General features: G+C 48.7%; 6 protein-coding genes across 6 annotated transcripts; 3 read left to right on the top strand and 3 right to left on the bottom strand.

The window, feature by feature from the left end:
- Window position 1: 1 nt before the first annotated feature.
- On the bottom strand, window positions 2-1,146 carry BU24DRAFT_280266 (uncharacterized protein). The gene is made up of 2 exons (XM_033522701.1): window positions 791-1,146; window positions 2-739 (listed from the first exon to the last, which is right to left on the bottom strand). Exons 1-2 carry the CDS (start codon window positions 908-910, stop codon window positions 449-451), a joined length of 411 nt encoding a protein of 136 aa, XP_033379734.1. The 5' UTR covers window positions 911-1,146; the 3' UTR covers window positions 2-448.
- Window positions 1,147-2,965: 1,819 nt separating this feature from the next.
- BU24DRAFT_426470 (uncharacterized protein) lies at window positions 2,966-4,602 on the bottom strand. Its single transcript, XM_033528979.1, has 2 exons — window positions 4,325-4,602; window positions 2,966-4,083 (listed from the first exon to the last, which is right to left on the bottom strand). The coding sequence occupies exons 1-2, from the start codon at window positions 4,544-4,546 to the stop codon at window positions 3,070-3,072; spliced, it is 1,236 nt and encodes a 411-aa protein (XP_033379733.1). The 5' UTR covers window positions 4,547-4,602; the 3' UTR covers window positions 2,966-3,069.
- A 901-nt stretch (window positions 4,603-5,503) lies between these two features.
- Window positions 5,504-6,672, top strand: BU24DRAFT_495583 (uncharacterized protein; the record flags this gene model as incomplete). The annotated part of the gene is made up of 2 exons (XM_033534141.1): window positions 5,504-5,796; window positions 5,848-6,672. 2 exons carry the CDS (start codon window positions 5,504-5,506, stop codon window positions 6,329-6,331), a joined length of 777 nt encoding a protein of 258 aa, XP_033379732.1. The 3' UTR covers window positions 6,332-6,672.
- A 79-nt stretch (window positions 6,673-6,751) lies between these two features.
- Window positions 6,752-8,146, top strand: BU24DRAFT_280190 (ribosomal protein L10e). Its single transcript, XM_033522700.1, has 2 exons — window positions 6,752-7,477; window positions 7,546-8,146. Exons 1-2 carry the CDS (start codon window positions 7,172-7,174, stop codon window positions 7,948-7,950), a joined length of 711 nt encoding a protein of 236 aa, XP_033379731.1. The 5' UTR covers window positions 6,752-7,171; the 3' UTR covers window positions 7,951-8,146.
- A 136-nt stretch (window positions 8,147-8,282) lies between these two features.
- Window positions 8,283-17,705, bottom strand: BU24DRAFT_495581 (uncharacterized protein). The gene is made up of 6 exons (XM_033534140.1): window positions 17,502-17,705; window positions 15,979-17,443; window positions 15,592-15,932; window positions 11,039-15,539; window positions 9,505-10,987; window positions 8,283-9,457 (listed from the first exon to the last, which is right to left on the bottom strand). Exons 1-6 carry the CDS (start codon window positions 17,530-17,532, stop codon window positions 8,396-8,398), a joined length of 8,883 nt encoding a protein of 2,960 aa, XP_033379730.1. The 5' UTR covers window positions 17,533-17,705; the 3' UTR covers window positions 8,283-8,395.
- A 130-nt stretch (window positions 17,706-17,835) lies between these two features.
- BU24DRAFT_376521 (uncharacterized protein) lies at window positions 17,836-23,392 on the top strand. The gene is made up of 4 exons (XM_033524621.1): window positions 17,836-18,269; window positions 18,321-22,829; window positions 22,888-23,156; window positions 23,210-23,392. The coding sequence occupies exons 1-4, from the start codon at window positions 18,083-18,085 to the stop codon at window positions 23,258-23,260; spliced, it is 5,016 nt and encodes a 1,671-aa protein (XP_033379729.1). The 5' UTR covers window positions 17,836-18,082; the 3' UTR covers window positions 23,261-23,392.
- The last annotated feature ends 1 nt before the right edge of the window (window position 23,393 follows it).

Below are 23,393 nucleotides of genomic sequence, written 5' to 3'. Positions count from 1 at the left end.
TTTCAAACCTTTGGCACATGAATGCTAAGATTATGTGAAGTTAGAGATCAGAATCAACAACGAACCGAACCCAAACAAATTCTTTGAAGAGATAGTTGATCAGGACCTAATATAAGAAACTAGTATACCAAGGAAGCCGCCGACAGGAGATTAAGAAGAAAAATCCGTTTGGACAGAGTATAGGAAATAGACACAAGAGAAATGAAAAAGAATCTCCGCCTGGGCAAAGTATAGAAAAACACAAGAAGATGAAGAGAAAACCTGAATCGCCTACTCGGACGACCTGAAGGCGAGAACTCTGGCTCGCTACCCGCCGCATTATTATTTTGAGTTTCTCCGTGGATTCGCATTCAGAAAACTTGGATCGTCTGAGGAGCCCACTGGAGGACTTGATATACTTGCTTCAATTGCCGTTGCCGGAAATTCGAACAGGTCTTGTCTTCCTGTTCTAATTGCCACTTCCACCAAAGCGGACAGGCCTTGTCCTCTTGCTCTTATTGCCACTTCCTCCAAAGCGAACAGGCCTTGTCCTCTTGCTCTTACTGCCACTTCCCCCGAAGCGGACAGGTCTTGTCCTCTTGTTCTTGCTGCCACTTCCCCCAAAGCGGACAGGCCGCGTCCGTTTGTCTTTGGTAGCAACATCTTCATCGTCGCGCTTCTCAACGGTATCATCTTGTGCTTCGGCATCTCTCAGCGACAAGACTGGTTCGACTGGATGAGACAAGGGGTCTCGAACGATCTAAGGACGTTGTCAATATCGGAACCTGGGACACTTATTGATCAGACTAACCTTGAGTGCATCCTTAACTAAAGTTGTGATAGACGAATCCCTCGCTTCGGACACCGGCACCGGCGATGCGACGATGGATAGTACAAGCGCAAAGACGAGGAGAAGAACCCTGCCGAGCATTGTGTGGATTGATTGTTGTTCCAAGAGTTGGTTCGAATCTTGCTAGATAGATCTATCAAGAATTGTTTGGAGAAGAGAGGACTGGTGAGCGAAACTGGAAAAGAATGTGGATGTTTGTATGTTGATTGCCCGAGGATTGGGATGATGCACGAAAGAGTGGGAATCGATGAGGACTTTATGTCCATCATGAAATTTGGAACCGAGACTGTGTAATGCAACGAAACACAAGGAACCTTGACAGGGGCGCACACCAAGCGGCATTGCTCATCCAGTATCATTGCTTGAAAAGCCATGGAAGCACATCAACAACGACGTTGTTAACCGGCTGATTGGAAGATGCATGTTAGCATGAAAGTTCAAGGTACCCAGAGGTCGGGCTGAAACCAAGGAACCAATGGGACTGGAACACAAGGCGTTAGACCGGACCGTGAGGGCCAGGATCCAGTTGGAATGGATGAAAACGCAGTTGATATCACATATCGCAGGCGCTTGAATAGAGGGGGAGAGAAAAGGATAGCATGAGCTGCTTTCCACAGCGCACGTTCAATAGAAAATGAGACTTTGCATTTCCCGCAAAATGACAAGCGTTGGACCAAGTAAACTCCGCCAACACGGGTAAGTGAATTGCAAATGATGAATTGTGACCCTGTAATCTCTGGTTGACTGCGAGGTCCTGGGAGCGTCTCGCAGCCAATGAAGAGCTGTAAACCCCTGAGTTCACCCTTGGCGGCGGTTTGGCGCAGAGAGTCGGGAGCAAGCGATTGGCTGACGGTGCAGGTTTCAGACGTCGCACATCACATTCCGCAACCCCTTCACACCTCTTCAGCGGCCTCGTCACTCGGTCACACCTAGCCATCTTCCCTCTGATCCACCTCGTGATAGGTCGGGCGCTACGCTCCCTATCATCGTCGCTGAATGTGTGACGGTCGGACATTGATATGGCTGTCATCGCACGAAAACAATCCCCATACACACGCCAATTCCTTGCTTGGACTTCAACTCACTATCCGGTAAGCGCTGATCGAACAGGTAGGTCATATAACGCGAATCCAATGCAAGCCTACGGACTTTTCGAGATAGTATTATACGAAACTGGCCCGTGGCGTTCGATGCTTCAACCAGCATGAACCTGTGTAACCACCTGTCTGCCTCCTTGTCTGCCTTTCGCACCTAGAACGACATCTGCAGAGTGACCACATCGGAGCACTCGGCATGTCCCTCCTTCGCATCGCAAGACAGGAGTTCAGCTCTGTTTTGCTTTGCAAACAGCCCATAAGCCATATCAATGCAAATCTTCCTAAAAACGATCCAGTTCATCCATGCCATAATCCCGAGTTTGACCGTTCATCGAAATTGAACTATCAATGCATGGGGCATGGGGGGTCAACAAAGAGGGCCTCTGGCCAGTGAGAGGGCCTTATGGCTTGGTGAACAAGCTTTTTCCCCTTAGGCGGGCGGCCCATGTAGCGACCACCACACGCCCCCCCAGCTCGGCTGCACCCGCCAGCACATGGACGATCACACTAACAAAGAAACTCTGAACCAGGACCGAACAGCCTTAATTGCGCAATGCGTGTGATGAGTGAGTGTACCTGAGCAGCCTTGCACCTAGCGTTCGACGATGGGGTGAATCCGGCCAATCGTCGTGGACGCTTAACGCTACATTGCCGTGTCGTTGGAACTCGTACACCGTGCTCGATCCTTGTGGCGAATCAGTTGGGAGTTGGTGATGTCGGCACTGTGGACGTTCACCACGCGAGATGCAGAAGGACTGGGAGTACGACGCCTTCGTCATCGTGCGAGATGTTGGCTTGCATGCGGCGCGGTTCGACACTAGTGAATGTGTTCTGGGCCGTTGGTACTTAGGATTTCTGATATCCACTCGGTGGAACAGACGAACAGAGCAGAGCGATGTGATTAGTCGACCCTATTGTGACGACCGTTCCAAGCCAACACCATGATCCAAGCCTTCAGGAACAGAAGTCGATATCAAGTTGGGATAGAATCGCCGTTAACCGCCGTGTCGTATTTCATCACAAGTTTTTTCACTTTGCATTTCTTTTCAGACTATTAAACATTGAATTAATGCATCTCAATCACACAGCACCAGAAGAATTTGTAAAGCGGTGAGGTTCAGGTACGAACGCCAGGCGTGTATACTAAGGGGGGATCCAGCCCACCTGCGCCATTGGCCATCTTACCCACGTCTTCTGCCCTTCCACCATGGCATTGTATATGCCCGACATGACATGATGGGTCCAGCCCTTCATGTACCAGAACTTCTCCAGATCGCTCATGAGTACGGCGAAGTACGCATAGATCATCAACGCCGCCGAATCATGCTGTTGAAGGAGCTTAAGGTACGCCTCGTCCATCCTGTACAACCACGCAAACACGACATGGTACTCCCCGTCTTTCCCGTTATACCGATTGTCGTAGCAATTGATCAGGACATCGACAGCTCGAAGAATGGAGTCGAGGTGCTGCGAATTCTGGGATAAGAACTCGACATGTTCTCGAAGATCTTGCAATCTTCGTTCCCATTCGGGCGGTTTATTGACATGGTGAGGTTGCAATGGCTTCCTCGTACTTGATATGTTTATAGCATGCGTCTTTTGGAAATTCTCCTGTGATATACTCTCGATGGTGGATCGTATGCCGCGGAACATGATGAGCCACTCTGATCGGCCATTCTCTCCAAACGCGAGATATTGACCTGGCTGTGGTCCTCTTGCGAATGCTACAAAGCAGACTGCTTGCACTGAAAAGTACACGGAGTCACAGTTGTCCGCATTGAGATTCGCGAGGGCCTCAGTGAGCGGTGGGAGACCCAGACCGTAATGACGGTCCGCGAGCTCGATGTACTCATATTTCCTTGCCGGACGGCAATATGCCAGGTGGAGAGCCGTTACACAGAAGATCAGGTGTAATGAGTGATTACTCTGCAACATCAACTCAGTCATGTTGACCTGGAAAAAGGTGGCGCCGGATTCCCAATTGGATAGTGAATGGCATGTTGCAGTCGTCCAAAAGTACATTAACTCCAGATTGGGAACATCGAGATTCTCAGTCGATTTCGACTGTGCCGGGGTTTCTTTGCCCAAGCCTTGCAGGTAGTCGCAGTTGATGTCTCGGGTAATGCAGTTGGAGCATTGAGGCTTCTTTTCGTCGCACTGTACGCTCCAATCAGCATCACAGAATCTAAGTAAATTCTTGAAACTACCCAATCATGGACTTGATGTACTGCATGAATTCATGGCCACAGGATCATGTACAATGCCAGTAATCGGAGCTTTTTCTAGAATGACCTGCATAGAAGGCCAATGGGCCTGTCCGCTGTGCTGGGTGGGGGAAAATGTGGGAAAATAGAAGCATAATGGGGAAAGAAATGGAATATTTGGACGAATCGCATACCTTTATCCTTCGCCTTTTACAATTTAGACAGCCCAATCGGGACTTTCTGTGAGACTTCCTCGTGATCAATTTCCTGATGCTCTCAGCAGTTTGCGGCGTGCCTCCATGGTCGGGGCTAGTCTCGCTCTGCGCAGGAGAAGGATGGGCTGAGTCACGGCTGGTCGAGCGACCGTGAGGACTGACACCCGGAGTACTTGTAGACAGAGGCGATGCGTCCACCATCGCTGTTCTGATGCCTATATGTGGAACGTCGAGGATACCTTGGGCGAATGGGAGGGCTTGGCATGGTGCAGAAAAGAGAGTACGGCGAAGCTGTCGTATTTGAAGAGGGGCATGCTCGTTTCGTACGGCGGGCTGTAACGGCACTTCACGCCAGAACGTCCTCAACTCTTGAGAGTGAAAACATCAGGGGAAGCAATAACTTCGCAAGCATTTCCTGATTCTATGTGTGTATACGCGTTTCGTGGCTCATGAATACTGTTTGGTCTGATGCAAAGTTGCTTGAGGGTCGTATTTCGGAAGCGTTATCTACTCAGAAACCTTCGTCTCGAAGGTACCTCAAGGCACTTCAGTACTAGTAATGAACGACCAAGTACAACTTAACACAGACAAAAGGAGTAATATTCAATGATACATTTAGTGGTCACTATATTTCGCCTACGAAATTTACTGATCTAAAGAAGAATAAGAAAGAATACCCCCAAGATTGTATGAGAAATCAATGCCTGGTGATTTATTTTCTGATTTGCTTTTACATTCTTATGTTCTTCCAGGCTGCAAAGTCAAATTATTACGCCAAACGTTCGCATCGGAAAACAAGTCAAGATCTGCCACATAAGATTGAAGGTACAGCTTGCCCTGATTGGTATAGGACCGGATCACTGCAGACATATAGTGAATGTTTGGTGGGCCACATCCTTGGTTACTTGAAGGTCATTTAGAAGGGAAAGATTCGTATTCTCTCTCTTCGCGTATTCGAGCGTGCACGGTCCTAAACTCAACACCAAAGTTCTACCATCTACGCAATCGTCTCAAGCTAGATCACAGATTTTCATACATAGCGTCGCCCCTTATGCTAAATTTACATTATGGTATCGATAGGCAGTACCTGCAGCTGGTTTATAACAACCGTAGATGCTCCCGGCCCTCCATTTCCCGAATAACCCGCGAAACTCCTCAATGGCGCCCTCAAACCAACAAGCTGCAACAACAGCTCAGGAAGAACGAATGCATTCAGGCTCCATAGCTTCTGAAACCTCGGGCAAGAAGTATGCGACACCTCTGGAAGCATACCGAGAAGCAACAGCACCGAAGAAGCCTCGATTCTTGACACCCAAAACCTTTCGCGCAGCCATCAACGCCCGCCTCGACAACCCTGTAGTTACCCTTTTCCGGCTTGGAGCTCGAGTGCTTCAGCTTTGTTTTGCGCTGGCAGCGGGGATATCGTATGGCGTCGAGCTCAGTGGACAAAAGTGAGTTACCTATACATCAAATAGTTTAAGAGCAATACTAAAGGCGCAAAGGCTTGGTTCCGATGGGAATTCGTCCTTCATCTACGCTGAGGTTGTATTTGGACTGACGCTTGTTGTCCTCATTCTTGATACTCTGATAGTACACTCCTATCATCTGACCTGGATGATCGAATGGGTGCTTTCGATACTGTGGATTGCGCTCTTTGGCAACTTCTATACGATCTACTATAGATCAGATATTGAACCTCAATATGCAGGTGTCAATGTTGGAAACATGAAACGTATCGTCTGGGTCGACTTGATTAATGCACTGCTTTGGATGGCAAGTGCCCTATTCTCAACAACTCTGTGTTGCTCTGGTGTAAAGGCAAAGATCAGAGGCAAGAAGGAACAATGGAGGTCGAAGAGGGATGCGAAGAAGCACCGTGCAGCTGACAGAACAGCACATGAGATGGAAGAGGGAACCGTTAGGCCACAGCCGCAGGAAGAGAGGTTGCCCCGGTACGAAGAGGTGCCGTTGGATGACCGATCATAGGAAGTTTTGAAGAGGTTCGAAGATGTTTGGATCTGGTGAAGTCACACTTGTTAGGGTCGAATGCCTATGATGCCTATGCACATTGCATTGATAGTTCAGGGGCGTAGAACGATTTCGAAAGTGCATTCTTTGAGGTTGTTATGCAATTCTGCCATTAGTAATTCAATATCACGACTTGTTATGAGCATAATACCAAGTGGAAGGATCCAAGATCAGTGACTCAACAGGCACTGTATCAACACAGACTAGTGTATAGCACGTGAATAGTTCAAGGAGTCATAGCAAGAGGCAGTGCTTGCCTTCCTAATAGGTAATGCGATAGTTAGAACTTCGTGGTCGGGTTAGTAGAGGAGATGAAGGCCGAAGAGCGATGACGTGACATGCTCTGCTCGTGTCGGTGATATGGGGAAAGGTTCCTCCGTGAGTATGAAGCTAACTGCTTCCGGTAGGCGTCTGCGCCCTCGCTGGATAGAGCGCCCGAGTATGATACCTATTAAGGGAACACAGAAGTGACTCACGATGAATCAAGCGCTTGGGGAACTCATATTGTACCAATAGTATCTTCAATAACAGGATTAGATTGCTATCGATAGTGTTGTTTTGATTGTTTCATGTGGTAGTGTACGGAGTAGTCTTGGTGTTGGAGGAAGGATCATGATGATTTCCAAGCAAGAGTTGATTTCCAATCAAAGTGTGGCGTGGGTGATAACGTAATCGTGGCGTCCCACCACCAACGGCTAAGCGAGGTCTGCAGAATTCACAACCTCAAGAAGAACGTTCAAATCCCCTTCGGACCCCTCCCCCCAGCACCACCACAACTAACCACACAGCACCGAAAAAATGGCTCGCCGTCCAGCTCGTTGCTACCGCTACTGCAAGAACAAGCCGTACCCCAAGTCGCGCTTCAACCGTGGTGTCCCTGACCCTAAGATTCGCATCTTCGACTTGGGCAGGAAGCGTGCCTCCGTCGACGATTTCCCAGCATGTGTCCACTTGGTCTCCAACGAGCTTGAGCAGCTCTCCTCCGAGGCTCTCGAGGCTGCCCGTATCGCCGCCAACAAGTACCTTGTGAAGAACTGCGGAAAGGACGGTTTCCATCTCCGTGTCCGCGCTCACCCTTACCACGTCATCCGTATCAACAAGATGGTGAGTTGAAAAACCCCCAAAGAAAGCGCATCGCAAAACCAGGAGTATGGAACTAACAAATCTTGCAGTTGTCGTGCGCAGGTGCCGATCGTCTTCAGACCGGTATGCGTGGTGCCTACGGAAAGCCTAACGGAACTGTCGCCCGTGTCAAGGTACGCCAAACTGAACCATCTTCTAATTCAATAGCACATCCTAACAATACTGTACAGATTGGCCAAATTCTCCTCTCTTGCCGTACTCGTGACGCTAACCAGCCTCACGCCATCGAGGCCCTCCGCCGCTCCCAGTACAAGTTCCCTGGTCGCCAAAAGATCATCATCTCCAAGAACTGGGGTTTCACCCCTCTCAGGCGTGAGGAGTACGTCGAGAAGCGCCGGGAAGGAAAGGTCAAGACCGACGGTGCCTACGTCAAGTTCCTCAGCAACAAGGGCCCCATCGCCGACAACCTCCGCGCTTTCCCCGATGCCTTTTAAGCAATTGATGATAGGACAAAAAGGGATGCATGGATGAATACCTGGGTGTGGGCGAAGATGCATTGATGAGAGCAGGTCGGGGCGACCGATGTCTTCGTGATGAGGCACGGCAATTTCCGACAACTGCAATGGGTTCAGGCGTTATGCACCAGGATAATTACCTAGTGTAGCTAGGTAAAACTGCTGTTTCTCATAACATATTCGCGTACCTCTGGAAACTTCATTTGTGCAGATGTGATGATTGCGCATCGGGAGATTGTGAAAACGGCTCACTTGGCTTGAATGACGAACTTCGTGTAGACTAACTGAGAAGTTTGGATTACGATGATGGTAATGAGTATATGCTCCCATATAATTTACAGTCAAATCCCGTTCCCTCCCTATATACGCCATGCTAAACCGTAAAACATTCCGATGCGATAAGAAACCAGAGTTTATTTTCCCTTCAGGCATAACTTGCCCAACCGCAATACAACACCGCCAGATTTCTGTCGTCTGTCGCCGTTTGGATCAACTCATTGACCGTTGCTTTCGTGCTGAGCGTCTTGCTCAGCTTCTTTTCCACCACGCTGAGAGCTCTCCCAGCCTCACCAGCCTGCTGCTCGTCTCTCTTCTTATTGCTCTCCTGCAACTGTTCCTCCAGCACTCCGCTCGTGCCCACAATACCACTGCCCACAGGAGTAGGTGCGGGCGTTCCCGCGGGCCCCACAGTGCCAGCTCTTGTATTGGCGTTTGTCTCCTGTCCTTCCTGCATGCGTTTCGCTTTCGTAGGCGTGACACTCCAGTTCACGAGCGGATCGTAACGTAGCACGTTCAGGAGCGTCATGATGGACTCGCGCTCTTCGCGCAGGGTGTCCATGGTGAACTCGCAACACCTCCTGAACACACCTTCTGTCTTTGTATACCCCATTGCGTCGACGAGATCGCGTGTAAGGCGGAATGGCACTACTTCTGGGACGGGAAGGACTCGTCCTGCTTCGAAACTAACCCCAAGATCGATGTGTACAATCTCACCGGACTTCTCGTCGAGCAGGATGTTGTGACAATGGCGATCACCGAGACCAAGAACGTGTCCTAAGATAGAAATAGCCGCCGTCGAGCGGGTGTATGCAAGGCGTTTTTCAAACCACTCGTCTGGGTCTTGGAAACGTTCAAGCAGGAAGTAGCGAAGCACAGGGTGGAAGTTGTCGGCTATCTTTCTCCAAACCTTGACCCGTGTGCTGAGAGAGTCGCTTTGGCAGGCCGCGATTTCCTTCCTGCATTTGTCGGATCTCCAGTCGTTGGGGTAGTACTTCTCGTGTGCTGGCATGACCCATTGGTGAAGAGGTACTGTATTCTGTACAAACTCCATGAGACCAGAGCGGGTCGATAAGGGCAAGACTTTGTATGTCCGGATTCCCAGATTTCGAAGCCGCGTTGCCGTGTGATTCTTCAATAGTCGCGATACCTGGTCGAAAACCTGCTCCATGATTGCGTCCTGTCGTAGATCGTCATTGCCGGATTTGAACTAATAGTTTTAGCTTGATATATGCCAAATTACAACGTACTACTTACCAGCTGCTTGTATGATTTACCATCAGAACCTATCGCACTGATGACCTTGGGCGCACTTAACCCATTCGCAATGCTCATCCTCGGCTTGAACCCTACAATTTTCGGCAAATCTTGGTAATCGCAATTGGCTCGAACCTCCACCTGGAGGGTAGCTGGAGGCACCATCATTACTGGAATCCTCCTAACGATCGCTTTCGATTCGGGATACTTGTCCAGCGCGATTTCGCGGCCTTGCCTATTATCAGCCTCGTTCTTGAACATGGCAAGGGCGTGGTAGAGTTCGTTCGAGTGTGATATTGCAGTCCAGTAGCCCCTCGCTCTCTTATCATTTCCTAAGCGTTCTGCGATCTCGTTCGCGGCACGCTGTCTTGACTTGGCTGCTTCATCTTTGGATCTGACAACATCCTCCCTGGTTATGGCGCCAACCTTCATCTGTATAGCAAAGATTTGGTGCATACCATGGTATGGATGTTCGGCACATATGCGGAACACCAAGTCGGACAACAGTCGCTGGAAATCCGTTCCTTCTGCTTGTAACCGTGAGGAAAGCTGGTTCATCAGCAATGCAAACTTCCCACTCGGTACTTTCGACAAGTACCGTTTGACGGCATCATTGGCCAGCTGCGTGTCGGCATACTCGAGCCATAGAGAGAATACCCGGAGAGCATCGTTATTGTATTCGTCGCTCGCCTGTAAAGACAAAAGGTAGTTCTCTATGCATTGACGAAGGAATTGCTCTCTTGCTTTGCGTAAGCGTTCGTACTCGGCGTGGTCGAGTTTATACCAGTTGTATGCTCGGCCAGCACTCCGTCTGTATGTTTCCCGCATCCCTTTACTTTTATCAGTAGTTGATAGTTTCATGAAATCCTGATGCTCTTGAAGTTTACGGTCCATGACTGTTTTGATTCGAGCGAGATCATCTGCAGCTTCGGGACTTTGAATTTGTCTATCACAGAAGAGAGCGAATTCGTGGAAGACCTGGCCGGGACCTACGCCTTGTACCTGTCCCTTTAATTCATTTATCGCAGGCTCAAGGTAATTTTTGATGATAGTGTCTGGCTTAGCCAGGCGGGCTTCTGCAATATGATGACCCAACCTTGCAAGAAGCACGGGTAAGCTGATGTCTGTGTCCTGTGAATTGAAATTGGCGGTATCGATCAGGTGTTGGCGTATGCGGATGGAGGTATCTGTTTCTCCCTGATCCCAAAGTACATTTGCAACTTCATGTTGGGCTGTAGCTTGAACATCGAGACCAACAGCCTTACAAGGCTGCACAATGTCAGACAAGTAAGTAACACTGGCTAGCGACTCCTGAAGCGCGCCGTGCCGTCTACTGATCGTGGAAGATGATACAAGCGCCTCTACTTCCATATGTCGAAGGGCTCCAGGTCTTGCTCGCATGGAGTTTTGGAGCGATGTGTTTGCGCTGAGCACGCTGAATAACGTTTCTCGACATGATAGTACAAGGCGTACATCTTCAAATCTAATATGTAAGTCAGCAAGAAGTGCACAAAATAATACAAATAATACATACTCCCCAGCACGCATCCATTTTTCACGTGCTTTCATTTGATCCCAAGTATCAAGTACCTCTTCCGTACGTGAAGTACTCAATACCTCGTCAGCCTCCGTCAGCACAGCCAATGTTCGAAGGCGTGTCTTAACAGGGACGGCGGATGACTCTCTTCCTGAAAGAAAGTTCATCGTCGCCAGAAGTTGTCGATCTACATGTGCGCGCGCGTAGGGCACATCTTTAGCATTATGAAGGCCCTGAAATGCTTTAAAAAGGGTACTGGACTCGCTGTGGTTCACTTCTGGTGCCTTTATATCCCACTGTCCAAGATTGCGTGCTGTATGCAGTGTGCTGTCGACCGCATCATCTCCTAGTTCGCGAAATTGATCATTAGATAATAGTGAGTGAGTGACACTGTTCATGTTGAGTGTGATCAGTGACTTGACCATTCCCCGAGAATCCGATGAATCGATAGAATTGGATCGATATTGACTGTCGAGCCGAGCGCCGCGGAACAGTAGGCTTTTGATGCCATCTCCCTCGTATTCCAAACGGTCCAGAACAGATGAAAGGCTAGCTCCTCGGTCAATCCCATAGAAGGAGTCTGGCTCATCTAGATTCTTGTAAATCGAGAGCTGAAGCTCAACTGGAACCTTCGGAGGTTCAATCAGAATGGAAGATCTTCGTGATGCTGAGCTGACAATCGGTTGACCGGAAGATGTCTCTGCGAATAAGAGAGCACTCCTATACATACCGCAGGTGGTAGCGGCTTGTGATGCTTTCAGAAAATCAATTTTTAACCATCGATCTCGGTCCCCACGAGTCACCTCCTTTGGCGTAGGTTGGCTGCGTAGATAGAGGACAGATTGAATGATGATACTGACAAAAGGGGTGTTTTCGGGGCAGCAATTATCGAACCAAGAAGAGAATGCCTCTGACAACGTTTGGCGTACATTTTTGTCACCATCAAATTCCGCCAGTAAAACCAAATGCAAGATGTAAGGGAAGAGTTTCTCGGCCATTTGATCAATCCCAATGAGTACCAAGGACAGTGAGCCGAGGATAGGGTCTTGACTGGTGACTCGACAAAGAAGAACTGTGAGAGGCTTGATCCAACTGGATACGGTCTTGACCACGACTGGAGACGCAGCTTCCTTTAACATGCTTGCAGACACGGCTTCTTCCTTTTGTGATACCGAAGGAATGCACGGGTGCAAGGCATCTGCAATGCGTCTTGGAATGATATTCTCCAGTTCAGTCAGATAACTGTCATTGGAAAGCCGCGAGATGAGTAACCGAACGCACTCTTCCGCCAGACTGACTTCTTTCCGATCATCACTGTAGAATAGATCCACTATTTTCTTGATGATAGCTTCGCGGGAAAACGCCCCTAAAGAAGTTTGAGATGAGCGGAACGGCATAGACCAGGGTCGTGATTGATCTGTGATGCGTTTAACTTCTCCATGTGCACTGAATGCTCTCCCAAGAACCCTTGCGGCCCATAGTAAATAACCGTCCCCAATCTTACTTCTTTGACACGATTCCCAGACTTGTGAAGCATATTCTGCAACGTCCTTATCTGAACCTAGGACATCATCACGCGCATTGGGAGCAGGTTTGAAATTTTGACAGAGAAGGTCCAGGGCAACTTCGCGAGATGTATTATTTAGAAGCTTCCTTCCGTATCGGACATCGTCGAGGATTTGCAACAGCAGCTTGCTCTCCTCACTGCCACGAATAGAGTTTCCTTCGGTGCGAATTCGAGAAGCAGCCGCCATGATTTGTTGGAAAGCCTTGACTGACGAGCCTTTGCCATCTTTCTCTAAGGCATCAGAAAAAGACTCGAGGTAGTTGACGAACCAGGTGTGGAATCTTTGTGTTTTGTTCATTGTGGCAGCGTGTTGAGATTGCTGCGTTGTGCTGTCTTGCGAGGAGCCGAGGAACACACGTATAGAAATCAATATCGAGAGACCGATACCAGTAACAAAGCTGAGATGGGTGCGGAGATAAGTGGAACCGTGCTCGAACAGATACTGTATGATACCCAAAGTGTCGTCTGCGCATTGGATATCTGTAAGAAACGGACGAAGAGACTGAAGAGCCATCTGTAACGGGTACCCTTCGTAGGCTATATTTCCAGCGAGTGCAACAAGGATTCTGATTTTGCGAATAATGGATCGGGCATGAAGGGATCCAAGTGCTGGGTGTATGCGATCCAATAACATCCTTAATACAAAGGTATAATTGCCTGCCGTCCAGGAGTCAACAGGGTTCGCAGAGGTTCGACGGCAAAGGCGTTCGATTTGATCGAAAAGATAGAAAGCCGAAAATGAAGGTTCGATTCCAAGGTCAAAGTCTACTGTCGACTGGCTATAGTTGTTCATTTCCACTAGCGCTTTATTTGTCGACAAGTATGCAGGTCGTTTCTCCAGAGCCTTGGTGATGCGTTCCTCGTGGTGCATTGTCTGGACAATATGCCCCATGACTTGAGGGAAATAGTCCCTTATCAAGACTCCATAAGTGTCAGCTCCAAGTAGTTCTCGCAGGAGCATCGCATTACTCGCGTCTGCTTTGTTGCGTGCGAAACCTTTGCAGGTGTCCCAAGAGAGGGTGTATGCGGCAGCCTTTCCAAAATTGTCCTTCAGAATCTGTTCTGTAGTACTGCCCAGTTGTTGAGCTAGGTAGCTAATTTCCTCTTTCAAGCCGAGCATCATGGCTTGACCAACAGCTTCAGATTCAATATCGCGAAGAAGGGCTGGTAGATCAGCATAATTGAAGGTGCGGTAGGGAATCTCATCAAAGGTCCTTTGCCTATCTAGCCACGTGAAGATGATCTGAGGTGCAAAAAGTCGGAAGAGGTCCTGGGGATCACTTAGGTTTCTGGCATGTGCGACTAGTTCTATGCAGCGCTTCGCATGCTGGCCAGCACCGGAAACTGAGCCAGCAGTAGCAAAAATTCGATAGACGCCTTGTCGTAGGAGTGTATGCCATCGCGACGCAAGCTTGGACAGCACAAGAAGCCGAATCGCTATTCCTTCAAGCCAATCCGCACTACTTGGTAGGCTACTGTCGACGTCCTCTAGAATCTTATCGTGTTCTGGTAGAACGAAGTCTTCGAAAATGCTAGGTAGACATTCTGCGACGTGATTTTTGACAACGAGCTCCCCTTGAGCCAAAAGCTGGAACAGACTCGTACGCACAGAAGGCCCTTTCAGGCTTTGTCCGATATCAGGTTGGTCTTTGAGTAAACGGTGCAGTAAGGTTGCGAGCAAGATTTGCAAGTGTACAGACCTTCGAACTCCGCTCTTCTCCATCCCTCGAGTGTAATACGAATACAAGGCTTCGACATGCTCATAAAGATCTTGACCTTGGTGGTCAGTAGCAGTTGGGGATATTTCGGCTGATGCCCCAATCAGGACCTCCACTACCATGGCATTGGCGACTTCGGAAGTATTGTGCTCTCTTGCACGGGGCTCAATGAGGTCTTCTCCGAGGCGTTCGAGAATCTGCAAGTATGAGGACCCGGAAAACTTGAAGGACGACGATAGCAGAGCCCCTAGAAATTGTCGCCCGCGCAGCAGTTCGGCTTCGTGAATTAATGTGATTTGATGCACGAAAGCCGACGGTATAGTATCGGCGCCATTAGGAGGAACGTCTTTTAAGGAGGAAATGAAACTGCAATACATCGCACAAGATGCGCGAAGAGCAGCTATATCACTTTTGGCCTGTAGATCATGACGAGGAACGTCATGAACCGGATCAAAAGAACCACTAGCTGCTTGAGACTGGGGCACTTGGTCAATATCCATATCATCTTCTTCGCCATAAAAGGACTGTTTGACCTCTCTACGGTCTTGTAATGTTCGTGTAAGGTGTTTGGCTAAGGAAAGCACACCTGTTGATTTGAAGGGTGTGACGGATAAGCTTTCAATAGCACCAATGCTCGGTAAGTGCTTAACATATGCCTCAAGAACAGCGTCAACCTTGTACTGCTCCGTTTCCCTCTTGGAAAGATAGTCGACAAACTTTTGAGTGAATTCATCGGTGAGCGACTCCAATTCTGCCGTGCGAACATCGCCATTATGGAGGGTACTTAGAGCGGAGGAGACAACGCAGAAGCTGACGATGATACGCAACATATCAGAAGTCACAGCTTGTGGGTGCTGTTTCATCCACTCTTCCCATCGTTGCTTAACCTTCTCCAGCTCCGTTTGACAAAATTCTAAGATCCTCTTGGAAACTTGGCTCGGCTGATACTCTATGATTTCCGTGATCAAGGGCTGCGGAACTTTATCAGATAGCTGATAATCTGATTCATCATCAAGAAGCAATAGGTAATGTCTGAGATGAACCAAACTAGACGCTTGGATACGTGCTTGTGCAACGATCCCTAGAACTAGGAACGGCGCTCTAGGGGTAGAAGTAAATGGACGATCGAGACAAGCATGTAAGACTAGAAGCACATCTTGGGCCACACAATGATGCGCATTCAAGGATGAGTAAGTGCGCTCTGACCAAAGACCTAACAATTGTCAAACCGAATACTGCATGACCTTGTTGAGACTGAAACCTACTTGGTGTCCATTTGCTCAATATCCAGTTGAGAACTCTGTCGGCTGTCTGATTATATTGCGTCGGATTCTCGGCAACCTTCTCTCGTACAATTGTAGCCATCAACGACGAGCTTGCTTCACTAACGACTGCAGGTCCGCTAAGCTCTATTGAAAGAAGCATAGATTGCACGGTCTCAGATACGGCTGAGAAGGGAACGATTCTTAATTGAAGAAGAACATTCGCGAGATGGCATGCTGCACGAGATGATGACACGGATGTTACCACACGGGAGGCACTTTGCCAAACCGATATCCAAAGAGGAAGTAACGAGGACTGCTTCGCAGATCGTTGGAAAGCAGTACTAACAGTGTGAGTGTAATCATACAAGAGGTTATTGTCAAACTTACGCAGCCAGTGCGATCATAGCCCAGGATGAATGAACCGGATTCTCGTCAGCGATATAAACTGTAAGCCTCTCGAGTGTCGATCTGACGTCCTCTTCTGTGAGAGGTCCCTCCTGAACCATGAATGCGAGGACTTGTAGCGCTGCCCGTTTGGTATTAGATCTAGACCCAGAGACATGGCGGAGAAAATCTTGAAAATGATTCGTTGCTCGTGGTCGCTTTGCAAAGCTCTCCTCATCATGATCACGACCTTGGGCCTGCACACGCTTGCGCTCATCCAGCATGGAAGAGTAATGTGCAATGGCTGATACAGTAGCCCAGAGTGTTTCACTACGATGATAGCCCATTTCAAGTGAGAATGCATATGTATTGAGTGGGTGTGTATCAAGCCTTGGCTTGCCGATTGAACGAAAACATAAATGATCATCTTCAAGAAACTGAAGAGTAGCATTTTCTTGTCGACGCCGATAATCTGCGTAGATTACCTCGATAAGTGCCTCTAAATCAAAGCTAGCACTGCTGGCTTCCTTGTCGGATAGTATGCTTGCAAGATGAGTCTCTGTGTGCATCAAAGTAATGAGGATCTCGTCTCTCAATGAGATATCAGACCATAAGTTCTTCATAAGCGGCAAAAGTTCCTGTATTATGCTCTTCGTAAGCTCGGAAAAATGTAGGGATATGCGCACTAGGACACAATTGATGGCTGCAAGTGCGGCTGAGTGTCCTCGGCCAGTTCGATGCTGCAGAAACTGAATGAGTGTGTGAAATATGGGGTCAGCCTTGGTCAATACGGGGGCATTTGAGGCTTTTGTCAGAAGAAGAATGCAATGCACAAAGTCTTCAGCAGTGTGTGAAAATTCCTCGGCGATGAAATGGCTTTTTCCTGGCCGGTCTCGCGAAATCGATTTTGTCACAGGTTCTGTCGCACCCAATGGGGTTCGACTACGTGAGGAGACGGTAGTACTCCAACTATGAGGCTGCTCAACATCTGGTTCGACGAAGAAAGTGACCAGAGCATCAGTACAAAAGTCTACTGCTGCGCCCCAGCAATCCTGTGAGAGCCGTTCCACGTGCGGCTGGTACTCGAGCAGTGCTCTTAAAGCCTTGGGGAGGTCTTCCAGTAATGGTTTGATGAGTCCATCGTCCTTCCCAGGAAGAACTTCGATTATAGTTTCTACAATGTTTTCCACCGTTGAGCTTTTTATCGTTCGGACTCCCGAGTTTACGATTTGACGGAGAGCAGAGGCGGACAGCGGTAAGAGGGCGGCGGTTTTCGCGGATTTCGATTTGCCTTTGAGAAAGGTTGACCTTTCATCGCGCATACATTGAAACAAAGTCTCGCACAAGGCGTGATATGCTTTGTTCCCAAGGACTTCCAAAGTAGGCTTGCCCTGGTTGTGACGCAGTATATGAATTAAATCCTTCAGGCCGGCGGTCCGATCATTCAATTTGCTAGATGATATCAAGACTACAATAGATTAGCAAACAAGATATGAAGGCGATTTACTAGGTGCAATAAACTCTACCTTTGGCGTCTTGAATGTTGGTAACCCCCATGGTGGCAGTTCGTAGTCCTCCGCAGACCAAGCATCTCTAGGACACAGCACGATGCGCGAGAGGGAAGAAGAAAGCGACGAGCAGATTGAGACGTTATCATGCGCCACCGTTCAACATGCAGCGATTCTCACATGCCCCTTAGCCATGTCGCGGCTCAAAAAAGTGAATGGCAGGCTCGGAGGAGCTATGACATCTCAAGCAATTGCGGCAGGAAGGCGACTCGGATGGGGTGCCTGCCAAGACAAGCAGGGATTAGACGCGCCTGGGAGCTTCATTGTAATGCTCAAAACTTCAAGCTCACCACTGAAGTCGGATTCCCCACGCGACGGACGAGGATTAACCCATAACCTTGGATTTCTGATACCTGCGGCTGTCTTTGTTCATTGCCAGGACAAACAAAACCCCCAGTGACCCCGCGCAATCACCTATTCATCCACCGCGCTGGAGCGACAAAACTAGGACTACAGATCAACAAACAACCCCCAGAGCTGTCCTGCCTGTCTCATCACTTCGCGCATGATGCTTAAGGTAGGATATAATCGCATACGTTATGTCTGAATTCGAAGATAGCCTCGGCGGCCTAGAGGGCCTTCACCGCGACCTCACTGCTCTCGTCTATTCAAAACTTCCCGTCCTCGAACGCCTCACCGACCGCCTAGAAGCATATCTGGATGAGTTCCAAACGTTGTTAGACAAAAAGCCACGAAACGACGCAAGCCGCAAGGAACTTGCTGCTGGTAAGTAGGTTGCATGGGCGATATATATATTGGATCCTAACAAAGACGCAGACAAGGTCAAGCTCGGCGAGGTGGAGTACAACCTGAACGATGACTTCAAACAAAATTCCCTAGACATAGCTGAAGGGTTGGATCTGGATGAGATCGAGGCAGCCAAACTCTTTCTTGATGCCGAAAAACAAGCCAGGGACTTTGGCGACTCTCAAATCAAGACCGCGTTCCTTCGATTCCACAAACGTCGCGAGTACGTCGTTCTATGCATACGAATATTGATGAAGGCTGTCATGGATAATAATGGAACTGAATTGGAAGACCATGAAATCCTCTCCAAGGCCGTCCGCATCATCATAGGACTCGGCAATGGCACAGGCAATGTCAATTTTGGTCCTGCACATGCATTTTGGGACAAATGCTTGAAGACAATGCAGACAATTGAAGCCCAGATACAGCAAAATCTCGATCGGCTACAAAAAGCTCACATTGTGGGAACGGTCGCCTCGTCCGAGCTTATCGAAATCATCAATCTACAGCAAGATAGCTTAACCCGACAACACGAGCACCTTGCGGCTATTTGCACCCACATGGTCAAGCCCGGATTCGCAAGCTTAGAGAATTTCAAGACGTTGTTATCCAGGCTGAAGACTCTAGACCGGCACGACATCATAACTATTCACTACACACCCATCGTCGTACGTTTGATCTCATGGATCGCCGCCGAAGAAAATGTCTCCACGCGAGATGCGAGGGCACTTCATCAGACACTTATGGCGGGACGAGAGAGCGACAACTGGCTTCTGAGAAGTTTTCATGCTGCTACCATCACCTGGTGGCTCGCCGAGTACAGTGGTCGTTATATAGATCCCAGCCAACAAGATCCCGATCTTCAGGGCATCGATCTCGATAAAGAAGCCAATGAGCGGTCCGAAGCATTTCTCAAAGCCCTCGATGACGGTGCATTTCATTTCATTCTTTCCGTTAGCCAAGACATGCGACCAGCAAAAGGCTACAATCCAACCAAGACTAGCATGATTTCGTTGCTGCTGCAAGACACAGCTGTACTTCCCCCGGACTCTCCTCAACCTGAGCCTCTTTTTCCAATCTTGGTTATGGAGCAACATCAAGTCTTCGTCGATTCCTTTATCACAAACATGCCAGATACACTGCGGAAGCTGAAGGTAGAAGAGGATGACCAGAGGAAGCGCCTCCAGGTGAGCTTCCAAAGAACAACGGGTGACCAGCCATTTCATCTGGAGAGGTTCCTGGTCATCGTATCCTTCGCCTTCGACGGATTCCCAGAGGCCGCAGAAGAGTTCTGGGCCGACAAAGAGAGCAACCTCTACGGATTTCTGCAGTGGGCCGCGAAACGACAACCAACACCTCGCATTGCTATGTTTTGTGAGATGTTGCGAGCAATCTCTTGTGGAGAAGCCAATTCAGAGTCAGCGCACCAATTTCTACTGGAGGAAGGTACTTCTGCATCCGGCAAAATTCGACGGACGAGCTCCCTCAGCTACTCCCACATTTTCCTTGAGCTGGTTGAGTTCCAAACCAATTTACACGAACCAAAGAAGAACGTACAAGGAGCACTCTACCCGTCTGCGCCAAATCCCGTCGATCAGATCGTAGAGCCTGAGAGCGCTAGCATGTTGGAGAGTTACCTCCGCCTACTCTCCCATCTTTGTCAACAAAATGAGTCTGCTCGCAGCTACATACTGAATTACGGCGACTACAATTTTGCGGCCATCTGCTTTGGTCTTTGTGCCGATAATGGGGTGGCTGCCCTTCGAGCGTCTGCTTTCGACGCACTAGCTGCTCTGTTGATCGGCAAGACTGTCGAACGCGGAGATGCCATGTGGTATAATCTAGAGGAATGGGTCGCAAATGGGTTCTATGCTGCTGCAAAACAGTCTGGCGCTATCAATCCTGTTCCTCGGGATGAAGTTTGGGCAACACTTGCTGATGGATACGACGAGTCGCTCGCTTTTATCCGCTTGTTAGACCATCTTGTTCAGCCGTGCGACGGCAACCCCGGGCTCAATGATACACTTCCGTTCCCAGAGAATCTCGGTTCCTCGCGACGAATGCCTGGTATCGAAAAGTTCATCGATTTCGTCATGTACGATGTTTTCGCTGAACATACTTTGGAAATTCAGGACCCTGTGCAACAAAATGTACTCAGATGGCACTGCTTTCGCTTCATGTTGACCTGTCTGACAACATTCAACGAAAACCTGGTCATCTTTGCGAACAAATCAAGCATACCCGTCGACTCGGTGATAGGAACTTCATCCCTCCAGTCATATGTCACCCTCCATCCTTTCTCTCGTGTGATGGAGTGGCTTTTCAACGACAAAGTCATCAAGGCTCTATTTGCTTCGTGCCGCTATGACGTGAAAGTAGTCAATGCTGCCGCGACGGATTCGCCTTTAATCGAATCGTTGCTGCTCGGCATTCAGGTCATGGACTCGGTGATGAAGTTACAGGCTACATACTTAGACATCGTTCGGCCAGTTCTCAAGCAACAATCGTCTTTTCAGCGATCACCAGTTTCTAACCTTTCGCTTACCTCGTTTGAGGATGCCGTACTCAACAATCTACAGGTCATTGTGGATCTCGGCCTATATTGCGGCACTGGACACGAAGAGCTTACCATCAAATCCCTTCTTCTGCTCAGGAAATTTGCCTCTTCGCGGAAACTCGCCGTGTCTCCAGCAGGATTCGGCCAGCGCTCAGGCCGCAGCAAGATTGTTGGGATTCTAGAGAGGGACAATGAAGCTGAACAAATCGGTCGTTTACTTGTAGACACGATGCAGATTCGCGAGGAAGAGTTCGAATATGGACCTGTTGCTCCGAGCTATCGCATCAAAATCCACGTACTTGATTTTCTCAACAGCTGTCTTGCCGCAGTGTCGACACGCCCAACACTTGCACATATCCTCCTCGGCTTCTCATGCGAGAGTACGACAGTGCGAATCGCAGAGGACGGCCTCTGGTCGAACGGGCAGTCGTTGTTCCATGCTATCCTCATCATAGCCGCCAATTATCCTGAGCAAGATGGTATCACTTTCGTTCCTTGGCAATCGGAAATCAAGGCGAGGGCTTGGGAAATTCTCCAGAGGTTGTGGAGGTCCCGACTTACCAGTGCAATTGTCATGGAGGAGCTTAGAACCAACGAGCTTCTCTTCATGCATGCACCTAGTCTGCTGGCCGTGGATGCAGGCACTCTCTGGGACGGGGTATCTCTTGCACAGGCCGCAGAAGAACAAGCCGATGTGGCTTTATCAGACTTCTTCTCGGGGCCACCGGCTGCTGCTCTACAGCATTTCCTCCAGCAACGCGCTGCGTTCCTTGACTATGAGTCAAGAGAGTTGCGTTTGACAGTGAAGGAAAGTATGCTTGGTCTCAAGTCCAGGATACAGTCAGTACTTCTAGGGATTACAATTCGCCCTGGAGAGGATCAGATACCGAACCTGGACATCTTTGATTTATTCGGCTTCACAGATTTTAATTTCCCGGAGCGACATATCCCTGAAAGTAAATTATTAGAGGGTATAAGTCTCTCCATCCTCCAAGAAGACGACGACGGCGTGGTTACATACTCACTTCCTCTTGCTGAGCAATTATTCCTGCTTAGAATCAAGGCTTGGAAAAAGGACGGGACCATAAGGAGTGCAGATGAGGAAACAGAAGCAATTGTTGCTTCAGATCAAATGCTACTGATCTTCGCCGATTACAATCGCCGTACTCAGCTTGCCCGTTACCAGAAAGATATCCTTCGATCATGGGTCCAGGTTCTGACAATAGCCATTCAGAGCGGAGAGTTTGATGAAAATGTTCGAACCTCTCTGATTTTGCAAACAATCCAGGTCATTCTGCCCAAGCTGGAAATGGCATACAATTATGATGCATTCACGGCCTTGCAACTTGCTGGACTCGCCGAGACCTTGATTCAAAAAGTAGATTTTGAATCTACAGCATTTGAAAAGACTAGAACAGGGGATTTCGCTAACGACCGCCTGTCGCAACTATTTAGAGCGGCTTTGGTCGGCATCTACTGTCCCGTTTCCAGCACTGAGCTTCGGGAATTATGCTATCAGGTAGTTTTCCGGTACATCCAAGGTACACTCGACAAAGCTGGCAAGGACTCTCCACTTTCACGTCATATTCTGATCGTGGTAAAGAGCCTGGGTGGCCATATGCTAGAAATTGTGTGCGACGATGCATATGGGGGACAAGGAACATGCAAAGTATCCGCTCTTCTTGTCCTCAGTGCTTTAGTCGCGGTCGCTATCCGCCAGGAGTCGAAATATGTTTTGGAGTCATTCGTCTCTTTGAACTTCATCGGCGTCCTTGTGGACAATATCAAACACATTCCCGATGAACTGAAGGCTGCACCTGCATCTCAGACACCACTCCTGCTATCTTATTACGACGCTAGCTTGGCCCTTCTTCTTCGCATTTGCCAGACACGCCTCGGAGCTGCGTACGTTCTCAATGCGGGATTCTTCCCTGCTATCCGCGAATCGAGAATCTTCGACGTGGATCCAGACATCGGTCTAGGTAAGGTCTAGCTTGGCATGAATCGAGAACTTCATACTAACGATCGTTCCATCATCAGAGTTTGATAACCCCAATGCACTACATAGGTACTTTGATCTTATGCTCTCGATTCTGCGCGTTATCAACGCTGCCGTCATTGCACGAGGTCGACAGAACGAGCAAACGATTTTCCAAGCCCGTGAATTCTTGAAAGAGAACCGGCAAAGCATGGTATCAATATTCAAGAGGAGTGTAAATATAGGTGCCATCAAAGACGGCGTCAATGAAGACTTGAGTGATCTAGTCGATTGCTGGACGGTTCTTGTGGAAATAACAGGTTTCCTACAGGTATGTCATGCATCCGCTTCCTCCTCTATTTGAACAAAACTAACATCCTGCAGTACGAGGATACTTCGAGCTTGAAGAAGACCCGTCCAAATGTCTTCTCGTAAACTATAGCATACTGGATTGGATTGATAATGCAAAATGGGTTACGGAGCATATTGAATCGCGACTATGTCGCATGTAGGATTTCAGAATAGTTGCTCCAAAGAGCATCAGCATATACCAATAATATTTTGACCC

Source organism: Aaosphaeria arxii (assembly GCF_010015735.1).
Source record: "Aaosphaeria arxii CBS 175.79 unplaced genomic scaffold BU24scaffold_9, whole genome shotgun sequence".
NCBI classification, from domain to species: Eukaryota; Fungi; Ascomycota; class Dothideomycetes; order Pleosporales; genus Aaosphaeria; species Aaosphaeria arxii.
This window is presented reverse-complemented; position numbering and strand designations above follow the sequence as displayed.